At 44.9% G+C, this 16,469-nt stretch overlaps 2 protein-coding genes across 3 annotated transcripts in view; one reads left to right on the top strand and one right to left on the bottom strand.

Moving 5' to 3' along the window:
* Positions 1 to 1,264: 1,264 nt before the first annotated feature.
* On the bottom strand, positions 1,265 to 11,415 carry BNIP3 (BCL2 interacting protein 3). Of its 2 annotated transcripts, none has more exons than XR_012836265.1 (6): positions 11,283 to 11,415; positions 8,157 to 8,340; positions 6,950 to 7,034; positions 4,146 to 4,252; positions 2,669 to 4,040; positions 1,265 to 2,573 (listed from the first exon to the last, which is right to left on the bottom strand). XR_012836265.1 is itself a non-coding variant. In XM_075757581.1 (6 exons), exons 1-6 carry the CDS (start codon positions 11,317 to 11,319, stop codon positions 2,195 to 2,197), a joined length of 615 nt encoding a protein of 204 aa, XP_075613696.1. In that variant the 5' UTR covers positions 11,320 to 11,415; the 3' UTR covers positions 1,265 to 2,194. The 2 variants fall into 2 exon arrangements, 1 of the variants encoding a protein (XP_075613696.1); XM_075757581.1 differs by having other exon boundaries at positions 1,265 to 2,246; positions 3,891 to 4,040.
* A 266-nt stretch (positions 11,416 to 11,681) lies between these two features.
* The window catches only part of JAKMIP3 (Janus kinase and microtubule interacting protein 3), a 100,818-nt gene continuing 96,030 nt past the window's right edge, over positions 11,682 to 16,469 (top strand). Inside the window, exons 1-3 of the mRNA XM_075757576.1 lie at positions 11,682 to 11,814; positions 12,227 to 12,344; positions 12,935 to 13,746. The gene's annotated coding sequence lies outside the window, so the exon portion shown is untranslated. The remainder of the gene's footprint in view (positions 11,815 to 12,226; positions 12,345 to 12,934; positions 13,747 to 16,469) is intronic.

Below are 16,469 nucleotides of genomic sequence, written 5' to 3'. Positions count from 1 at the left end.
TGCAGAAAATGTGGTAAGACTGCAAGGAGCTCTGGAGCAAGAATGGGCTGCGTGTCCTGAGAGCCTGTGCGGACCTTGAGAGGTCCTGAGAGCCTTCAGACCATGCCTGCAGCCATAGCGCTGCTTTCATCATTTCTGTGTAATAGCTGGTAATTTTTTGTGCTGGAAGCACAATGGGGACTGAGGGTCGTTACACAACTTATAACGAGTTATACTCATGCTTGTCTCTCTAAAGTAACAAAGCTCCTTGGACGGGAAGTGTGCTGTACTTACTTAAGATGCCACTTATTTAGGCCATGACTTTTTTTTTTTAAGAAAATTAGTTGCAAAACTGAGTGTTCCATTTCCTCTGGTATGAAGTGTGAGGAGCAAACAGCACAAATTTCATCAACATCTAGCGTGTTAGGGTAGTTCTAGGCCATTTCTTTTAGTATTTATATTTCTTTTGGCCTACTTGTCCACTGGCTCCACAGCTTTAGACAAGCCTGGGCACTTCAAAGCTGCTTTAAAAAAAAAATTGATAACCACGAAATTTGTATAAGGTGCCTATTTATTACAGAAACCAATGTTGAAATCGCATGGCAAAAGGCCAACTGATGTAGCGGTATACAAATGCCTGGACCAATAGTTGGATAATGATGTCAAATATTCTGCTCGTTTAATGGCACTATGGTGACTAGGGTGGGGTGGTTTTATTATTACCTATACACCAGTCCAGCGTGGATCAGGGCAGCCTGAGATGTTGGTGCTCTACACACAGACCTGACACAGACATCGACCGTCTGAGGCATCTTTTAGGTGTTTCACACATTGTTTTTTCTGACATGGGTACCTTGGACATGGCATATCAATGTGGTGGAGAGGGCTCTGAGTGATGGTCCTAAAACTGCAGGTAAATGGCGTGATACCGGCTCATCGATATGTGTGTGTGTGTGTGTGTAAGAGCTGCAGTGCCCGAGTACAGCACCAGCATCCCTGATTGCACCTTCCTGCTGCGTTCTTGATGAAATAGCAAATCACGATCTGGACGCTCTACAAAACAAGTGTCTGGATTTATTATCTTCAATTTTCTGTTGAGGGAGCGAGGACTGCTGGCAGCTCAGCCATTGGCCAGTTTAAGAATAAGGGATGATGGCATTTCCTACAGAAACTACTTATTTCTCAGTTATGCAAGTAAATGTCTTTAAACAAGAGTTTGACACCAAAAAGCATCATCAGCTACTTTCAACAATTATTACAGAGAAAGGAACAAGAAAACTCTGAATCCATGAGGAACCTTTTTATTTAAATATATAAAACATGGTATTTTGGCAAACATTCATTTTTCTCTCATTAAATAAGATAAAATCACTGAATGAAAAGGCATTCCATTAGTAAAAACAAATAAGCAAGCAACCGTATTTAAATCTATACAAGGATGAGGCAAACGTAAGATGCAAATTTATTATTTTACAGATAAAAAGAGAAGCTGAGAAGCAAGAGTCTGCAAGCAGATACAGCAGAAGAAACTTCTAATAATTGGGGAGTTAAATAAATGCCTTTGCAGAAGCAGCTATTCATTAGGCACAAAGTCCAAATTTAAACTCAGGCTGTTGTGCACCAGTGACAAAGGGATAGCAGTTGGGCTCGCACGGCCGTTCCTCCCAGCTGACTGTCTCTCAACACGTCACACCTCCACAGAAGTGAGAGCGAGCCAGGCAAACCCTACGGAAGGGAGAGACTGCCTCGAGGGAGGCAAAAGCTACTCGGAATTCCCTATACGATACATAAGGCCACACATCGGTTTGGGCTAATCCCTTACAGTCATGATTACAGCAGCAGTGACGAATATTCACAGCTATGACGTACAAAGAAACAGCAGTTTAGATGAATACCTAGCTGAACCACAACTGCTATATTAAAGCTAGGATTGTTTTTAAACATCAAGTTCTTTCAATTTTCAAAGCTGCTTCACTACAAAGCCATACACCAGATGTTAATGCACCTGAAACACGCTCTACGAACCGACCCAGAGGGCTACACACGATACACAAGCTTTAGCATCTCTTTTCCCACTCACTAAACTAGGAACACAACATCACAGAAGCACACGCTTATCACGCAGTCATCGCTAGCCAAGACGTCATTTCTGCTGTTCACCTCCCGCATTCCCAGACAAGTAGTCTTCTTGCTCCAAAACAGATTTCGGGTGCCTTTAAAAGGTACTGCTTGAAGCGGTGGTCGTAAGGCGTCTTCCAATGTAAATCCTGAGGATGAAAACACATGGTCAGCCAGCGTTGCACTCCAGAAGGAACGTCCAGCACATAAGGGACATTTTTTTCTCATCAGGTTACTAGTTGTGTAATTTCCAGCAGCGCAGGTTGTAATTTAGGAGGCAAGTCAAGCGACTGCTATGAAACTCAGCTTTGAGATGCCAGTGGCTTTGTGCTCAGCCCTGTCTAACAACCCAAACTCAGACTGACCGACTCTGGGTAAGGTTTCAGTTTCAAGAGCACCACAGTCAGAGCAAGCACAGGGTTAACCAACACACTTCAGTTCTCCAAGTCAGGTATTCTATTACCTTTTTCCTTTTGCTATCTTAAGTTTTTCCATTTGCTAAATACCTCTGAAAGTTGTACAACTCATTTCACTGTCATCTTCATGTACTTCTTACTATTTCTCTGGTCACCATTTCCCAGCAGGGTATGCTTTCACAGCTGCCTACATTGTGTCTTCTATTCATGTACTTCTTGTAGCTTAAATAAATTATTAGTTTGAAGTGAACTATTTTACTGATACTACATTAAGCACTTCTGAAGATGTGACTGTGTACTCACTCGTTACGGAACTGGAATGATGCAAATTTGCAGCAGTGGTGGAAGTGACCAGGAATAAAGGAAGTACTTACATCAAACTTGTGTTCATTTGGAAAGAAAAATTCCATTACACTTTTATTCTATCCTGTACAGTTACTCATTTTAATTTTGGAAGGAGTGACACTGGTTTCACATTACGAGACTGAGACGCTGACTTTGTGCAGGAAGACGACCCGTGCCCTCACCCATCCGAACAGATGTGTGCGGCAGGGACCAGGGAAGACATGGGCTGTCCCTCCTTCCAGGTGCCGTAGCTGCACTCTGTCCTCCCCTGCCCTCTCTCCTGCATCCCCCCACGCTCGACTCTCGTAGCCTTGGTAAGGTTCAGGGTTTATGCAAGGGGGTGAGCAGAGAAAGAGCAGGACCGGAGCTAACAGCAAGGCCTGGAGAACAGGTGTCATCCCAGAACTCGTCTGACTTCCCCCTAAGCCCTCCCATGGGGCACAGTGTTCTCTTCTCCAATGGAGAGTGGCCAGGCCTGCCTGGACTCCTTAGGCACAGGCAAACTCTGATCCTGACTAAAAGGCATTTCACCCCTTCCCTTTAGTCCGTGTCCTGTAACTGTCTGTAAAGAAGGATCATCTAACCTCTAAATTACCTCGAGAAAACCAATGCCTGTTTTGTTTGGTGGCCCCCATCCCTCCCAGGTGTGAGTGGAATTTTAAAACGTTAAATACTATATTTTTCTTCTGCAATTAGTTGTGAGATTAGAAGTCATATCTCCAATGGAACCAAGTACTGTGCAAGTGTAACTATAGTTCATATATATATAAAAAAATCCTAATTTCACTGCTCCTTAATTATTTTGAAAAATTCTCAACTAGTGAGAAAAGCAGAAAAGAAAAACTCGACACACCAGCAATACCACAAACAGACCAGCAGAAAGCACTTCCTGAAGAACTATCGGTCCCCCTTCCATGGAGAAAAGTACATTGTTCATCTTCGAGACAACAAGGGAATTGGGAGTCAGAATTAGGCCTCAGAGAAAACAGGTTAAAAAAAAAATCTACTTTTTTTTTTTTAATTTAAACTTACCCTAGTCCAATGGCAAGCAAATGAGAAAGAAGCAGAGATGGGAGAAAAACCTTCAAAAATTCTGCTGAGAATATCCCCCCTTTCTTCATGACACTGGTATTTCTCATGCTGAGGGTAGCAGTGCGCCTGGGATGTTTAAAGAGGAATTCCCTAGTTTTGAGGAAGAAAACAGAGTCACGGCATTAACAGATACGTATTTAGACTTGTGGGAGTACAAGCTGCATCTGTGCTCATCCAGACACTCAGAGCACTCACTTCGGAGGGATGTTCTCTGGCCTGCTGGACCAATCCCATATCCAATCCGCATTCTTCTTCAGGAGCCTTTCTACTTCTTTCCTCCTTTCAAGAAAATCTTCTTCAGACTAAAACAAAGAGCCATTATCAATCAGCACTGGGAACTATGATGGGCAGGCAGTTAGTACTGCAAAACAAAGCTCCAGCTTTGCACTCAAGGCCACACACTAGACTACCCTGACGCTCACTGCTCCCACCTCTTCCCACTGTGGACTAGCCATATCACTTCTGCTGAAGAATTTAGATCCTAGATGAAGACAAGGGGAGGAGGAAGATCTGCCTTCAAAGCAGGATGTGAATGGAAAGAACTACATCCCATATCCATATCCTGTATTTGCTGAAGTAAAGACTACTCTGGAAATAAAATGCCAGAGCCCTGCATCTAATCCTTACATACAGGATCTGAAGGTATCTCCAGTTCACATATCTGACTAAGATTTGGCTGAAGAAGCTTTTTTCCTGCATTCAAAACTGGACAGAAGGTATACTTATCTGAAGATCCTTGATCAAGCTAATACAAGCCAAGAGAAACTAATTTGAGTCTCATAAAGCTGCCTGGCTTTTGGGGCAGTATTGGGAATACAGGTGAACTCAGCCCAGGTCTATCTGCGCAGAAAAAAAAACCCCAAACAGTGGCTTTGTTTTCAAGTAAGTTACAGCATAAATGCTGAGTAAGAATAGAGCTTCTTGCTTAATACATGTGCATTAAATGGAGCCAAGGTCTTGTGATAAAAATAGTATCTCATCACAGAACTAGAACAGCCGCATCGGCACACATACACACTTAAGAATGGAAATAAAATTGTCCAAGCAACTTTAATTCTGATGGTTTGCTAACTTTTGATTATTTATTCTCAAAGTCTTTTAGATCTAATCCTCTTTAAACAAGTGAAGGGTTTTCTTGAAACATGAAACAAAAATAATTAATTTCCAGTACCGTATTTAGCTAACCTGAAGGTGGTAATTCATTCAGCTAGATTCGTGTAGGAGTTGTGGAGATGATGATGATAGTTTCAGATAAAGGAAGAGGCAATGGGACTAAACACATTTCATATACTTCTGAGAACTGATCACACCTCCGTATTATTGAAACAGCTGTATAACCTAGAAACTGTATGAAGTTGAAACCTCACAAGGTTAAACACTGTACAAACAGCAAACACAGACTTTGTTTTAAAAAGTTCTTAACACTGGGTAGAAAAAGTGAACTAAATGAACTAACGCAGACAGCCAAGGAACTCAAGGAGACCCTGAGATGATAATACCTGGTGCACACTCAGCTACAGATGATAAACAGCAAAACAGAGAGGGAGGTGATAGGAGAAATCAGGCTTTTTAGAGTGAAATGCAGTGGTCCCGAGTTCTTATTAGAATTAAAGAAATAACACTGCACATGGAGCACGAGTACCTGTTACTGCTGGTAACTTTTGCTAGTTTATCATACATTGCTATTTCTTTTCATGCAGAGGCTCCAAGTGAAAGATAACCTTGATTTCTAATTGCTAACTGCTAACCCTGTAAGAATTAGTCACAGGCACAGAATACTTTTCTGTTTAACAAGAAAATAGTATCTCTTTGTATGTAAACAGTGCAGGGAGAGTAATTTACCCAAGATAATACAGCAAGTCTTTGTAAGAACAGAGAAATTTACTTGAATACTTTTAATACTTCACTCCTCAAAATGTTTAAGTAATTCTTTTCATATTAAAGCTAGTATCTAATTACAGTGAAGACAAGATTTTAGCCTGTCATCATGCAATAAGCTATATATTGATAAAATGAGGTTAATATACAGTATCCTTTCTCCCCTCATTCTTTTCTCAAATTTATTTACTGATTTTCTTTGCCAGTATGTAAACAGATGTACAAGATGAAATTAAAAATGAAATTAGAGCTAACAGTGAGTTTTTCAAAGGAGCACGTAGAAATGTTAAATACTAGTTGTTAAAACGAATTGGAATCATAAAGCTATGGCAGTGCTTTGGAAATGTATGTTATTGGCTGTCACGTTTAAGTGACTCAAGAAATTCTTGCTGCTGTCAAATTCACTTTTTAAATTCATAATGCAGCGGTGGTAGTGCATTTAAATAAAATGTCATTGCAGGGGATGCATGAAGTGTACCAAGTTGACAGTTGGTGGGGGAAGAGGAAACTTCTGCAGGGTAAGTTGTCCACAGAACATTATGTTCACCTATATAGCCATGCATATACCCATCCTGTTGATGCGTTTCCTATATGCCTTAATGTAAAGTTTGATTGTCCTGCAATCTGTTAGACTTCCATCACAACTGACCTATGGAGTAGGGAAGAATAATGCCGACTTCACAGGACAAATGAAACCGTGATAGAGAACACATCTCAGGATCACCCGAACTCGGAGGCTTAGCAAGATGCTGACTCCAGTTCTCTTCAATTCCAGCCTAGCTGTTATCTTCTGGATTCTCTTTTTCCCTAAAAGCTACTTGCAGGATCTGAAGGTTGGCCTTTTCAACTTGTGGCTGGAAATAGACATTTGAGAACCCAGCCACTTTAAAAGACAATAGACTAAAACACTTAAATCCTTCTGAAAAACCTCATGTTACAGATTAAAAAAAATCCATGCAAGTCAGATACAAATACACAAAGCCTGATTCTGCAAAGATTATTCCAAGTTACTGAGTTATTTAAGTCTCTACATTAGCAGCCTCACCTCTTATTTCCTAATGCTGGTTTTCAAACAACGAGAGTAAAAAATTCTTTCTCCCAAAGCAAGATGAGATTTTTACCTGAAAGCTATTCTTTTCTCCACTGCTGTGACTCTCTATTTCCAAAGCTCTGTGACTGTCCTGAGGTGTCTGGGAACGAGGAGGGCTTGACAAAGAGAAGTGCAAGTAAGAAAGAACTCATTAAGTTTTTTATGTTATTGGTTATGGTATGCACTAAAAGCTAGTCAATGAAGCTTATATGCACAGTTCTCCCAAAGAGCTACAGTGCCCTGACCATAACTTAAGAGATTAATCTGCCAATGGGTGACATAATCCAGCCGTCATATTCAATTAATCTTTGATTTTCTAACAATTTGACAAGAAGCTTGCTGCACAGAGCTGTTTTTCAGCAGTGCGGAGATATGCCTACGAGACTGTATGATTTGGTCAGTGTTCCTTACTAAATAACAATGGGCAGCAAATGATGAATAAAACTGGGGTTTGGTTTGAATTCAAACTAGCTAGACAAGACTAGGAAGTTCTGTCTATTTTGAGTTCTGTAGTTCCCTTATTTTTTTAAAATAAAATTTAGGCTGCAGACTTCACAGCCCAAAATCAAATAAATGAATTAATAACATTGACTGATAATTTGCATCAGATGCAAGTTGTTTTGTTGTGTTATACTGCTAGAAATCTGTTATGTTTTGTTAATCAGATATAGGACAATTCTTCAACAATTACCTAAGAACTATTAAGTTATGTACCTCATTACAAAAACACAGGTTCCTTTTCACCACCTTTCTCTGACATTCCTGTTCCAGGCAGCAGTATTAGTAGCACTACGTGCTCTTAAGAGCCACACTGACACTACACAGAGACCGATCTTTTAGAATGACAGCCACACACGGCTCCAGAGTATTTTATTTACTAGAAGGTGGCTGCTGCTCGTACACAGGCAGCCCACCGTGGGAAGTTCAGCTGCTGCTGGACTTCTTTATCAGGATACACCAAAACCCCAAGATAGCGTCTTCGTGCTATGTGAGAAGCCTTCTAGACTCCTCTCCCCTGTAACTTCTTTCTGGTTTCAGGACAGTCTTCTACCCAAGCATTACTCTAATGTTTAAATACCAGTCTTCTAAACATGAAATTTTCTTATCTCTTCCTCTCTGCATGTGTGCATCTATACAGACACACACATCTAAGCATTTCTGTATTTGTCTTTGCCACTTTGCATAAAAACGGCTTTATCATAAGCAAAGGTCACTATTACATAAAGCATTTTGTTTACCTGTCGCAATGTGAACTTTCTCTTGAACTGCTTCTTCCAGATTCGTGTTGAGCATCAAGGAGTATTTTCTCCATGTCACCATTGTGAATGGAAATAGAGGCTGGTACTTGTTCTTGGCCCGTCTGAGTGACAGTGTTTCCACTGCCATTTCCATTACTGCTGAAGTGGAGTTCCACCCAGGAACCTGCTTGGCATAATTGGAAACAGAACCAGAATAAACCAAGTGGTTTTGCGTAAAAGGCATGTAAAATATGAGACTGTTGATCATCCCCTGCGTGACGTTACAGTATGACATACAGAAGTACTAGCATTGACATCACAGCTAATAAACACGATGAAATGCCAAAATGCGGGGGCACTTTTGTTAGCGAGCTGGAAAGTCTCACAGAACTGAAAAGAAGCTGGTCAGTACATTGTGTCTCTTTCTGCAGCTGCAGATCTTTTATTTTGGGATATGTTTAATTTTTATTGTTCAACATAGGCAGTAGCCAAATACAATAATCTCAAGGACTTTCTCTGCCAAAGTTTATTTATTCATCTATCAAAAATATTTTAGGGTCAAGAATCCAATAGCTGTGTTTTGTTTAGCCTTTTTTCAGTAAGCATTTTTAGGTGTTACTGTGAAGCAATAGAGGATATGTGGCAACAACTAGATCATGTGTTTGCTTCTTGCAGTATATTTAACACAGTCACATGTTGCATTGTTGTTTTTTTTTTTTAAGAGTGTGTTGAATAACAACTCTTCTGGGCTAGCAGCAACCAATGCATAAACGGACCTGTACCTGCTGTCTCATTTATAAATGAGCTCAAGGGACGGATAATATCTGAATTATGAAAGCATCAGTAGAATTTACCTATGTAACATGTTTATGTGAGTAAACAACAGCAGAAGTAGATAGATGTATTGTGCCCATCCTAGAGCAGTTTACAGGAAATAGAACAGCAAGTACAAGGAGAACGCAGGAGGTGAAGCTCCCCCAACGCTGGTCAGCACAGCAGAAAGGATGTCTCAGGCATACGCAAGGAAAGGGAGACGCAGATAGTGGTGTTTGGACTGCTCCGGCTGGGGCAGAGCTCAGAAATAAGCCATGTTCAAGGGAATGGCAGAAGGAATAAAGGAGCCGTTTTAAAGGTATGTGGAAGGGGAGAAGCCAATGCAGAGATCTAGTGTGAAATATAAACATCAAATGAAGAAAGATATCCCAGTTGTGAAGAGAGAGAAGGTTCATAAATGGAATGAAAACAGCAAAAAGCTAAACTGTTTAATCTGCATTAATATCTCTCTTCCAAAAAGCCAGATGACCACAAACTCTTTTGAATAGAAACATACTGGGTTACCAAGTTTTGAAGAAACGTTTTTCTGGCTAGCCTCTTTTACTTTACAACTGGTTTGTTGTTTTGGTTGGTTTGTGTTCCCCCCCCTCCACGTGACTACATGTGGTATGTGTCTGGGTACAAGTTTACACCCAGACAAACTTTTCCCTACTCTTTCCCCCAAGATTTATGAAAGCCCAAGTTGTTACCAAAGAATGATCACAACCACTAAAGTTTAAAGATAGTGTTCAAATGGGTCTCTGGCTCCAGCTACCTCGAGAGTATCAGCTAGCTCCTATCTACCTATCCTGGCTCCTCAGCACGTCCCACCTCAGCTTCTGCTCCTCTCCTTACCAAAGCAGAGCCACTCCGTGCTGCATGGGCTGCACCACCCTGGCTTGCATACCTGGTCACAAGCTACTTCCTTCTGCAAAGATGCATCTCTTTGTGGCACACTCACATTCCAATAATCATCAGCACCACAGGCAAACAAACATACAGCATACTAACACTACCCACTGAAATCTTACCTGATCCAGTACAGTGAATGTATGATAAAGTGTGGAGAAAATTAAGATTATAACAGAAGGATCACAATGTTTTTGTTCTTTCAGACACTCTTGGGAGTAAGCTTGTACTAGTGCACTACGAATGTGTTGTTATATTATTTAAAGATACAAGAGCCTGTATTGTTATGAAGTTGGAAACATAAACAGGTAAGAGAACATGTAACAGAGCAAGGTAAACTGAACGGACTGAGTTGTGGGGAAGGATTCTGAAGAGAACAATCTCCCATGATATTCCTGCCCAGGATACGTGCCATGGGAACACAGATCAGCGTTAAGGGGCACTCAGTCTGCTCCGGAAATCTTAGTTTCTTAATATACGGCTTTCAAAACTGGAAACAAAACTGCACAATTCCACAGAAAGACGAGAACATCTCCTGAAATTGCTAAGACCACTGCGTAAATCACACACTTTAATACGTGGCTGCACACGATCTTTCACTTTGAGGTAAATTTGCTCCTGACCTTTGCTAAAGGCACAATACCCGCACCCGGCGCGGATCTCCCCTCAAAGGCAGATCCCAAACCGCCCAGGGACGGCTTCTTTTGACGAGAAAGGATTTCTATCTCCCACAGCACACAAATCTCAAGAGAACCTGCATTAATCTAGCCATACTTGGTAGTTCAGCTACGCACCCGAGACAGCACGGCTTTTTTAGTCCGACCTGTTCTTCCACCCGACTCTGAACTTCTCTGCGCTACGAGGAAGCTCTGCAGACGGTTTAACGAGCAGTTACTGCCAGGCCGCTGCGCGGCCACAGACTAACGGAGGGGAAACCGGCCGCACGCCCGGGCTGACCGGGCACGCCAGGCCTCACCCGCCCGCTCGGGCGGCGACCGGCAGCCGAGCGGCCCCCAGGCCCGGCCCCTCGGGCACGCTCAAACCCAGCACGGCGGCGAGCTGCTGGTGCCTCCGTGGCTGCCAGGCGCTGCCCCGCGGTTCCTCCCTCCGCGAAGCGCCCGGGCGAGGCCGGGGCCGGGCCCCGAGGTGAAACCCGCCCGCCCCCCGAAGCGCCCGTTCCCCGGTAGCAGAGGCACCGCCCGGCCTCGCCTCCTGCCACGGCCTCCAGGCAGGCCCGGGGCGGCGGCTGCCCGACCGCCCGCCTCAGCGCCACCCCCGAGGGCTGCGCCGGCCGCGGCAGCGCAGGCCGGCGGGAACCGAGGGACGGAGGAGGGAGGCCGGACACCGCCGCCACCGCGGCACCCCGCGGCCCGGGCCCCGCTGCAAGCGGCCGGCGGCCCTTACCCTGCAAGTTCTCCTCCTGCGGGCTGAGCCGCGACATGGCGCGGCCTCCGCTCCTCTGCCGCCGCGGGCGGAGCGACACGCCGAGTCCGGTGCTGCGGCCGCGGCAGAACACGCACTGCTCGCCACGCCAACCGCTGCTCCTGTGGGACGAGCCGCCGTGACGTCAGCGACCGCCCCGTTCGCATTGGCGGCCGCCGCGGGGCGGGGGGAGGCGGGGGCGGAGCCAGGCGGGTCGCGCCGTCCCTCACGTCCCCTCAGCTCCCTCCGCTCCCTCACGTTCCCTCCCGGCCCTCGGGTCCTTCCCGCCGTGATGGCGGCGGGGGCCGGGGGGAGGTTGGGTGCGGATCGGTGGGTCCCCCAAGCCCCCGGGAGCAGCGGGCGAGGTCCCGTGCTGGCCCCCGACCGCAGCCGGGAGGGCCCGAGCTGAAGAACAGGGTAACTCTCTCAGAGAATCCCTCCTTTCCCCGCTGCCGACACGCTGTACGCGCCCCGCACGCCCCCGTCCTGCAGCGTGCGATCCCGTTTGCGTCTGGTAACTAAATACTGTGCTTCTTACATAAAGTTGTGCAGAGCAAAACTGTACTTGAGTTTCGAGGGAAGCCATATCTCGTTGCAAAGGCACAGGTGCTGGCCTCCAGACCAGCCTGACAGCTCTCCAATAATGGCACAGGGCCTTGAAATAGATAATAATTAATTCTGTCTCTTTTTTAACGTTGACGAAGGCTGTAATGCCATCCGAGCAGACAGCAGGGGCTCCCCGAATAGGAAACCCCTCAGTAAAGGCTAGTGCTGCCGTTTGAAGGCAGATACTGAGTTACTTCTGGGAATTTATAAAGACATAACATTTTATTTAGCCAGAGGATGGGTAAAGTGTTGTTTATTTAATTAGAGGACGCAGGCATTTTCTCTAGTTTGAAATTGTTCTCATTTGTGCCTTTCTGCAGTAGACAATCACAAAGCCCAAGTAAAACACATCTTCTGGTAAATTTTTGGTGAGTTACTACAACAGCAAGGAGTGTTGACCTGCAGCCTCCCTGGAAAGACAAGGCCAGGGTTTTATTGGTAAGTGCATCAGACTCAGTACAGCCAATGGCTTATGGGACAAAGCGCAGTAACAGTGTGGCCCATGCAGACGTTTTCAGGGTCAGTTCTCCAGCTTTCCATCCATCCCTAACACACCATTTTCTACGCCCAAGCCCCAGCCCCTGGGACCCTCAGAGAGCTTCAAGCAGGACCTGATCTGCCCTTGCATAACCCTGGGGCAAGCGCTCCAGAGCAGCCCAACGCCATGGGCTGTGCACACAGGGAGGGGTGCAGGGCCTGGCCTGGCAGCCACAGCTGGGCACAGCTGGAGGGCTGCTGCGCAGCCAGGCTTCTCGCAGGCAGGCAGCTGTGAGAGGTGAGGCATGGCATGCATGCGGCCCCTTCAGAGATCAGCCTTTCCAAGCATGCCACTGCCTAAATGATCTTCTGTTATGCCTGACCACAGGAAATCTGCTGAGGAATTTGCATTTAATTTGCATGATTAAAAATAAATTTTGCTCTGCTAAGTAACTTAAGGCAAATTTGACCTTGGCGGAACAAAATACAATTTTTCATTGAACTACTGTTGAAGAAGCAAGTTACTTGTTTATTACGTCCTCACGCACTAGGCCGGATAGCCGGGCGCAGACGCGGCCCTGAAAGCTGGAGGCCTCCCGGCTTTGATGCTCGTCCCGTAGCTCTCTGCTGCTCTCTGCTGTCCAGCAACCCTCCCCTCGCTCCTCGCTGTGAAAAGGACACCCGGGCAGCCTTGAGCACAGAAAAGAAGAGCAAGTTCATCATTCCAGGAATCTGTTAGTCTTCTCAGTGTGAATATTACACTTTCATGCCTCAGGGACTTCGGTAGTGTTTAAGGAACTGAAAGCTCAACGCTGTATTGACACAAAGACGCGGTGACTGGCTCAGGAGGGAGGAGGGGGTCACCAGAGCAACTGCAGTCCTGCTGACACAATCACCTCTTGTCTTCTCCCACCGAAATGATCTGTGCGCAGATTTGCAGCCACGGGGTATCTCCCAATCAACAGCCCTGAATAGCATTTTCCTCTGCTCCAGGAACCAGCATTAGCTCCACGATACTCATCGCAGGTGGAAATGTGCTCTGACAATGTCTCCTACTGGCACAAAAATCCCGACAAGTATTTTATCCTCTGGTGCTGTGCAAACCCTGCACATACCCTACATGAAGCAGTGTAGCCTGTTTCGGCAGCACAAATATCATATTGTCCCTGAACTGGCTTCCTCTGTTATCGGTTTTTGGCAGCAACAGGCTCTTCTCTAGGAGGAATCTGGGCAAACACCGAGCTCTGTCGGGGTTTCCTGATTGAGTCGCTCCCCTGTTGCTCTCTTGGGAAGAAGAGAGGAGCCGACTCCACCTTTTCCCCTCGGCAGGATGCGCTTCCTAATCGGGCAAGTGTGTGGGAAGGTAAGAAAGACAAGGCATTGTCGTTTCAAGCCTGCAGTTTTTCCAGAGTGGTGGAAAAGTGTATTGAAATTGCCTATAGGTCATTAGGTTCTTCAGCTGCCCCCACGTGCGGAGCAGAAGGGAGAGGTATAAAAGGGAACCCGGAGCAATGCTCCACCTGCTACCACTAACAGATTTTGTTCAGGGATTTCCAGCAATATTCTGGAACGAGAATGTGCAGCTTCTGGGCCAACTCTTCGAAAGTAGGAACTCTGTTCATTCGTAATAAAACAGTGCTTAATATTTCCACCAATACTTGACAGTAGTCCCTCGTCCTCAGTGTCGCAGTAAGGAGTCCTGGCCAGACTGCCAGGATGCACCCCTGGGGGCCTGCACCCTGGGCAGCCAGGGGCACACGGTGAGGGCACCCCTCTGGGGGTTTGTTTCAAAACAGAATCACTTTCTCCACCTTATAGGAGGGGAAATTGATTTTATTTTGAAACAAAAGGAGCAGCATTGTTACAGTGTTGCAAAGTTATAACAACAAAACACCAGGGAAAGGACACTATGTTTAACCTCTGAATGCACATTTATGATTTTACAGTATTCATTATCCTAGACATCAAATACAAGGGGTTTGAATTAAAAAAATAATTACATTAAGAGAAAAAAATGTCATAAATTGCAGGGAAAGGTATCATTTGGGTAGTAGTTAACACTGAAGTGTTAAAATCAAATTTTCAGGATTTTTTTCTGTCGACACTTCTCTGACTTTGAAAAATAATTAATATTGCAAACCATGGGTCAGAGTCTGCTCTGACTTTGGTCATCTTAAATTAGCGGGAAAAAACTTACTGCTGTAGGTGTAATTACAGGTGTAGCAGGTATAATTACATGGTTAGTTATAATAAATATATGTAAGTGCCTAAAATGTGATGTCTGTGCTCAAGAGCTGGTGTAAACTCTCCAGAGACCCTGCCAGGGCTCTGGGCACACTGGTGGCCCCCCGCCTGAGCCCCTGGGCCCCCTCCTAGCCACTCTGTGCCCATGGCCCCAGAGCCCAGGGGTTTGCTCCTGTTCAGAGTGGTGCTGCGGGTGCTGTGCCTGCTCCCAGCCCTGCTCCTGGAGGATTTGGATCTTCTGACCTGGTTCATGGACGTGCTTTTGCCTGTTGATGTGGCATGTTGTTTCCCATCACCACCCCACTCTGCTCGCCTGGCGTGGGGGAAAGAGGCAAGAAACACTGGTCATCCAGTCAAGTCAAGGGGGACTTGAACAAGCTCAGAAAAGCTTCAGAGCTTGACAAAAAGAAGCGACAGCCCCTTTCTCCAGTGCTAGCCCTCAGGAAGGAAGATGAGAATAAAGTCCTTCGAAGGTAGGCAGCCAGAGGTGCAGCATGTGCTGTGCAGATGTCAGCTGCCAGCGCTGCTCTGCTCTGCACTGCTGCTGCCACCCAGCACCACAATGGCCCCACCGCACCGCGCGTCTCTGACCCTCGCTTTCTCTTTGCCTGTTCTCTGGTGGCTGATCTTCCCTTCAGGAAACCGATTTACCAGAAGCCACTTCTGCTTTAAGGCAGGTATAAAATAGGGTCCAGTTAATCTTCTGTACCAATAGATATCACAATACAGCTGTGACAGCTTACCTCTGGGATCTTTCATTAGTAATTGGCTGAATGCATTTATTTTCATATAAATCTTTATGGTAACAGATTTTTGGTTATTGCCAGAAAAGCACTCAGCTGTGAAGAGGGAAAATTGTAAAATGTATTGGATGAAATCTTTAACAGCTTATCGATTTGTTATCTGTGATCCTCTTTCGGTTTGGAACCCACTTCAATTTTATTTACTTGTGTGTCAACAGAACAATCATGTATTGATTAGTTCCTTTGACGTCAGAGAGAGTGACCCACGTCCTCCATCCACTAGAGAAGGCAGTATTTGAGATAGTTAGGAAGTCACACTTGCTGGTCAGACAACTGCAACTTTGTGTTTAAGTGTGTGGATTTATACTGATGTGGCAGCTTGCAACAGCTGTGAGGGACAATTATTTTAGGCATTACACAAAAAATGTTTCTGATTCCAAACTGATTATAAATTTAAATTACTTTAAAAATGAATAATGATTAATTTGTTTGTTTGTTTCTTATTGATATAAATCAAAGTCTTCTGTCTCAACTTTATGATGGATACAGTGTAAGGTATGGTGCAACCAGAGGGCAGTCTCAGGACTGATTTGGGAGAATGTGCCTCATCACTTCAGATGGTGACATCACTCCGTGCAGCACAAGAGATGAAGCTCACTGCTTTCGTTACATGCCTCCTAGTCCTCTCCAGCGGCATGACACTGCTGTTTTGCCCACCTGTGCAAAACACAGGCCCTTAAAAGCTTCTGAAATCTGAGAACTACCTGTTTTCATCTGCTTTTTTCACTCCCAACAACGGCTTAGTTATTAACCTTCCCGGCTGCCTCTGGGAAACAAAGCAATATGTATATTTTTATGCTGTGCATTTCTTGGAACGGTGTTCATCATTAACTACCAAACTGTGCTCAGATTCTCATTTCTGAGCTGTTCATGCTTATCCAGGCTGTTGACATGAGGAGATCTAACAGATACACATAGTCTATTGGTTTGACTTCTTTATACCTGAGATTTAAAAACCAAAACAATCTTGACACAGGGAATTTAATGATCTGATTTAATATGCAGTCTAAAGAAGGAAAGGAATTAGGGGCTAAGTCTG

The sequence above is a fragment of the Balearica regulorum genome, chromosome 7 (genome assembly GCF_011004875.1).
Source record: "Balearica regulorum gibbericeps isolate bBalReg1 chromosome 7, bBalReg1.pri, whole genome shotgun sequence".
NCBI lineage: Eukaryota > Metazoa > Chordata > Aves > Gruiformes > Gruidae > Balearica > Balearica regulorum.
The sequence above is the reverse complement of the archived record's forward strand: the minus strand, read 5'-3'. Positions and strand labels throughout refer to the sequence as shown.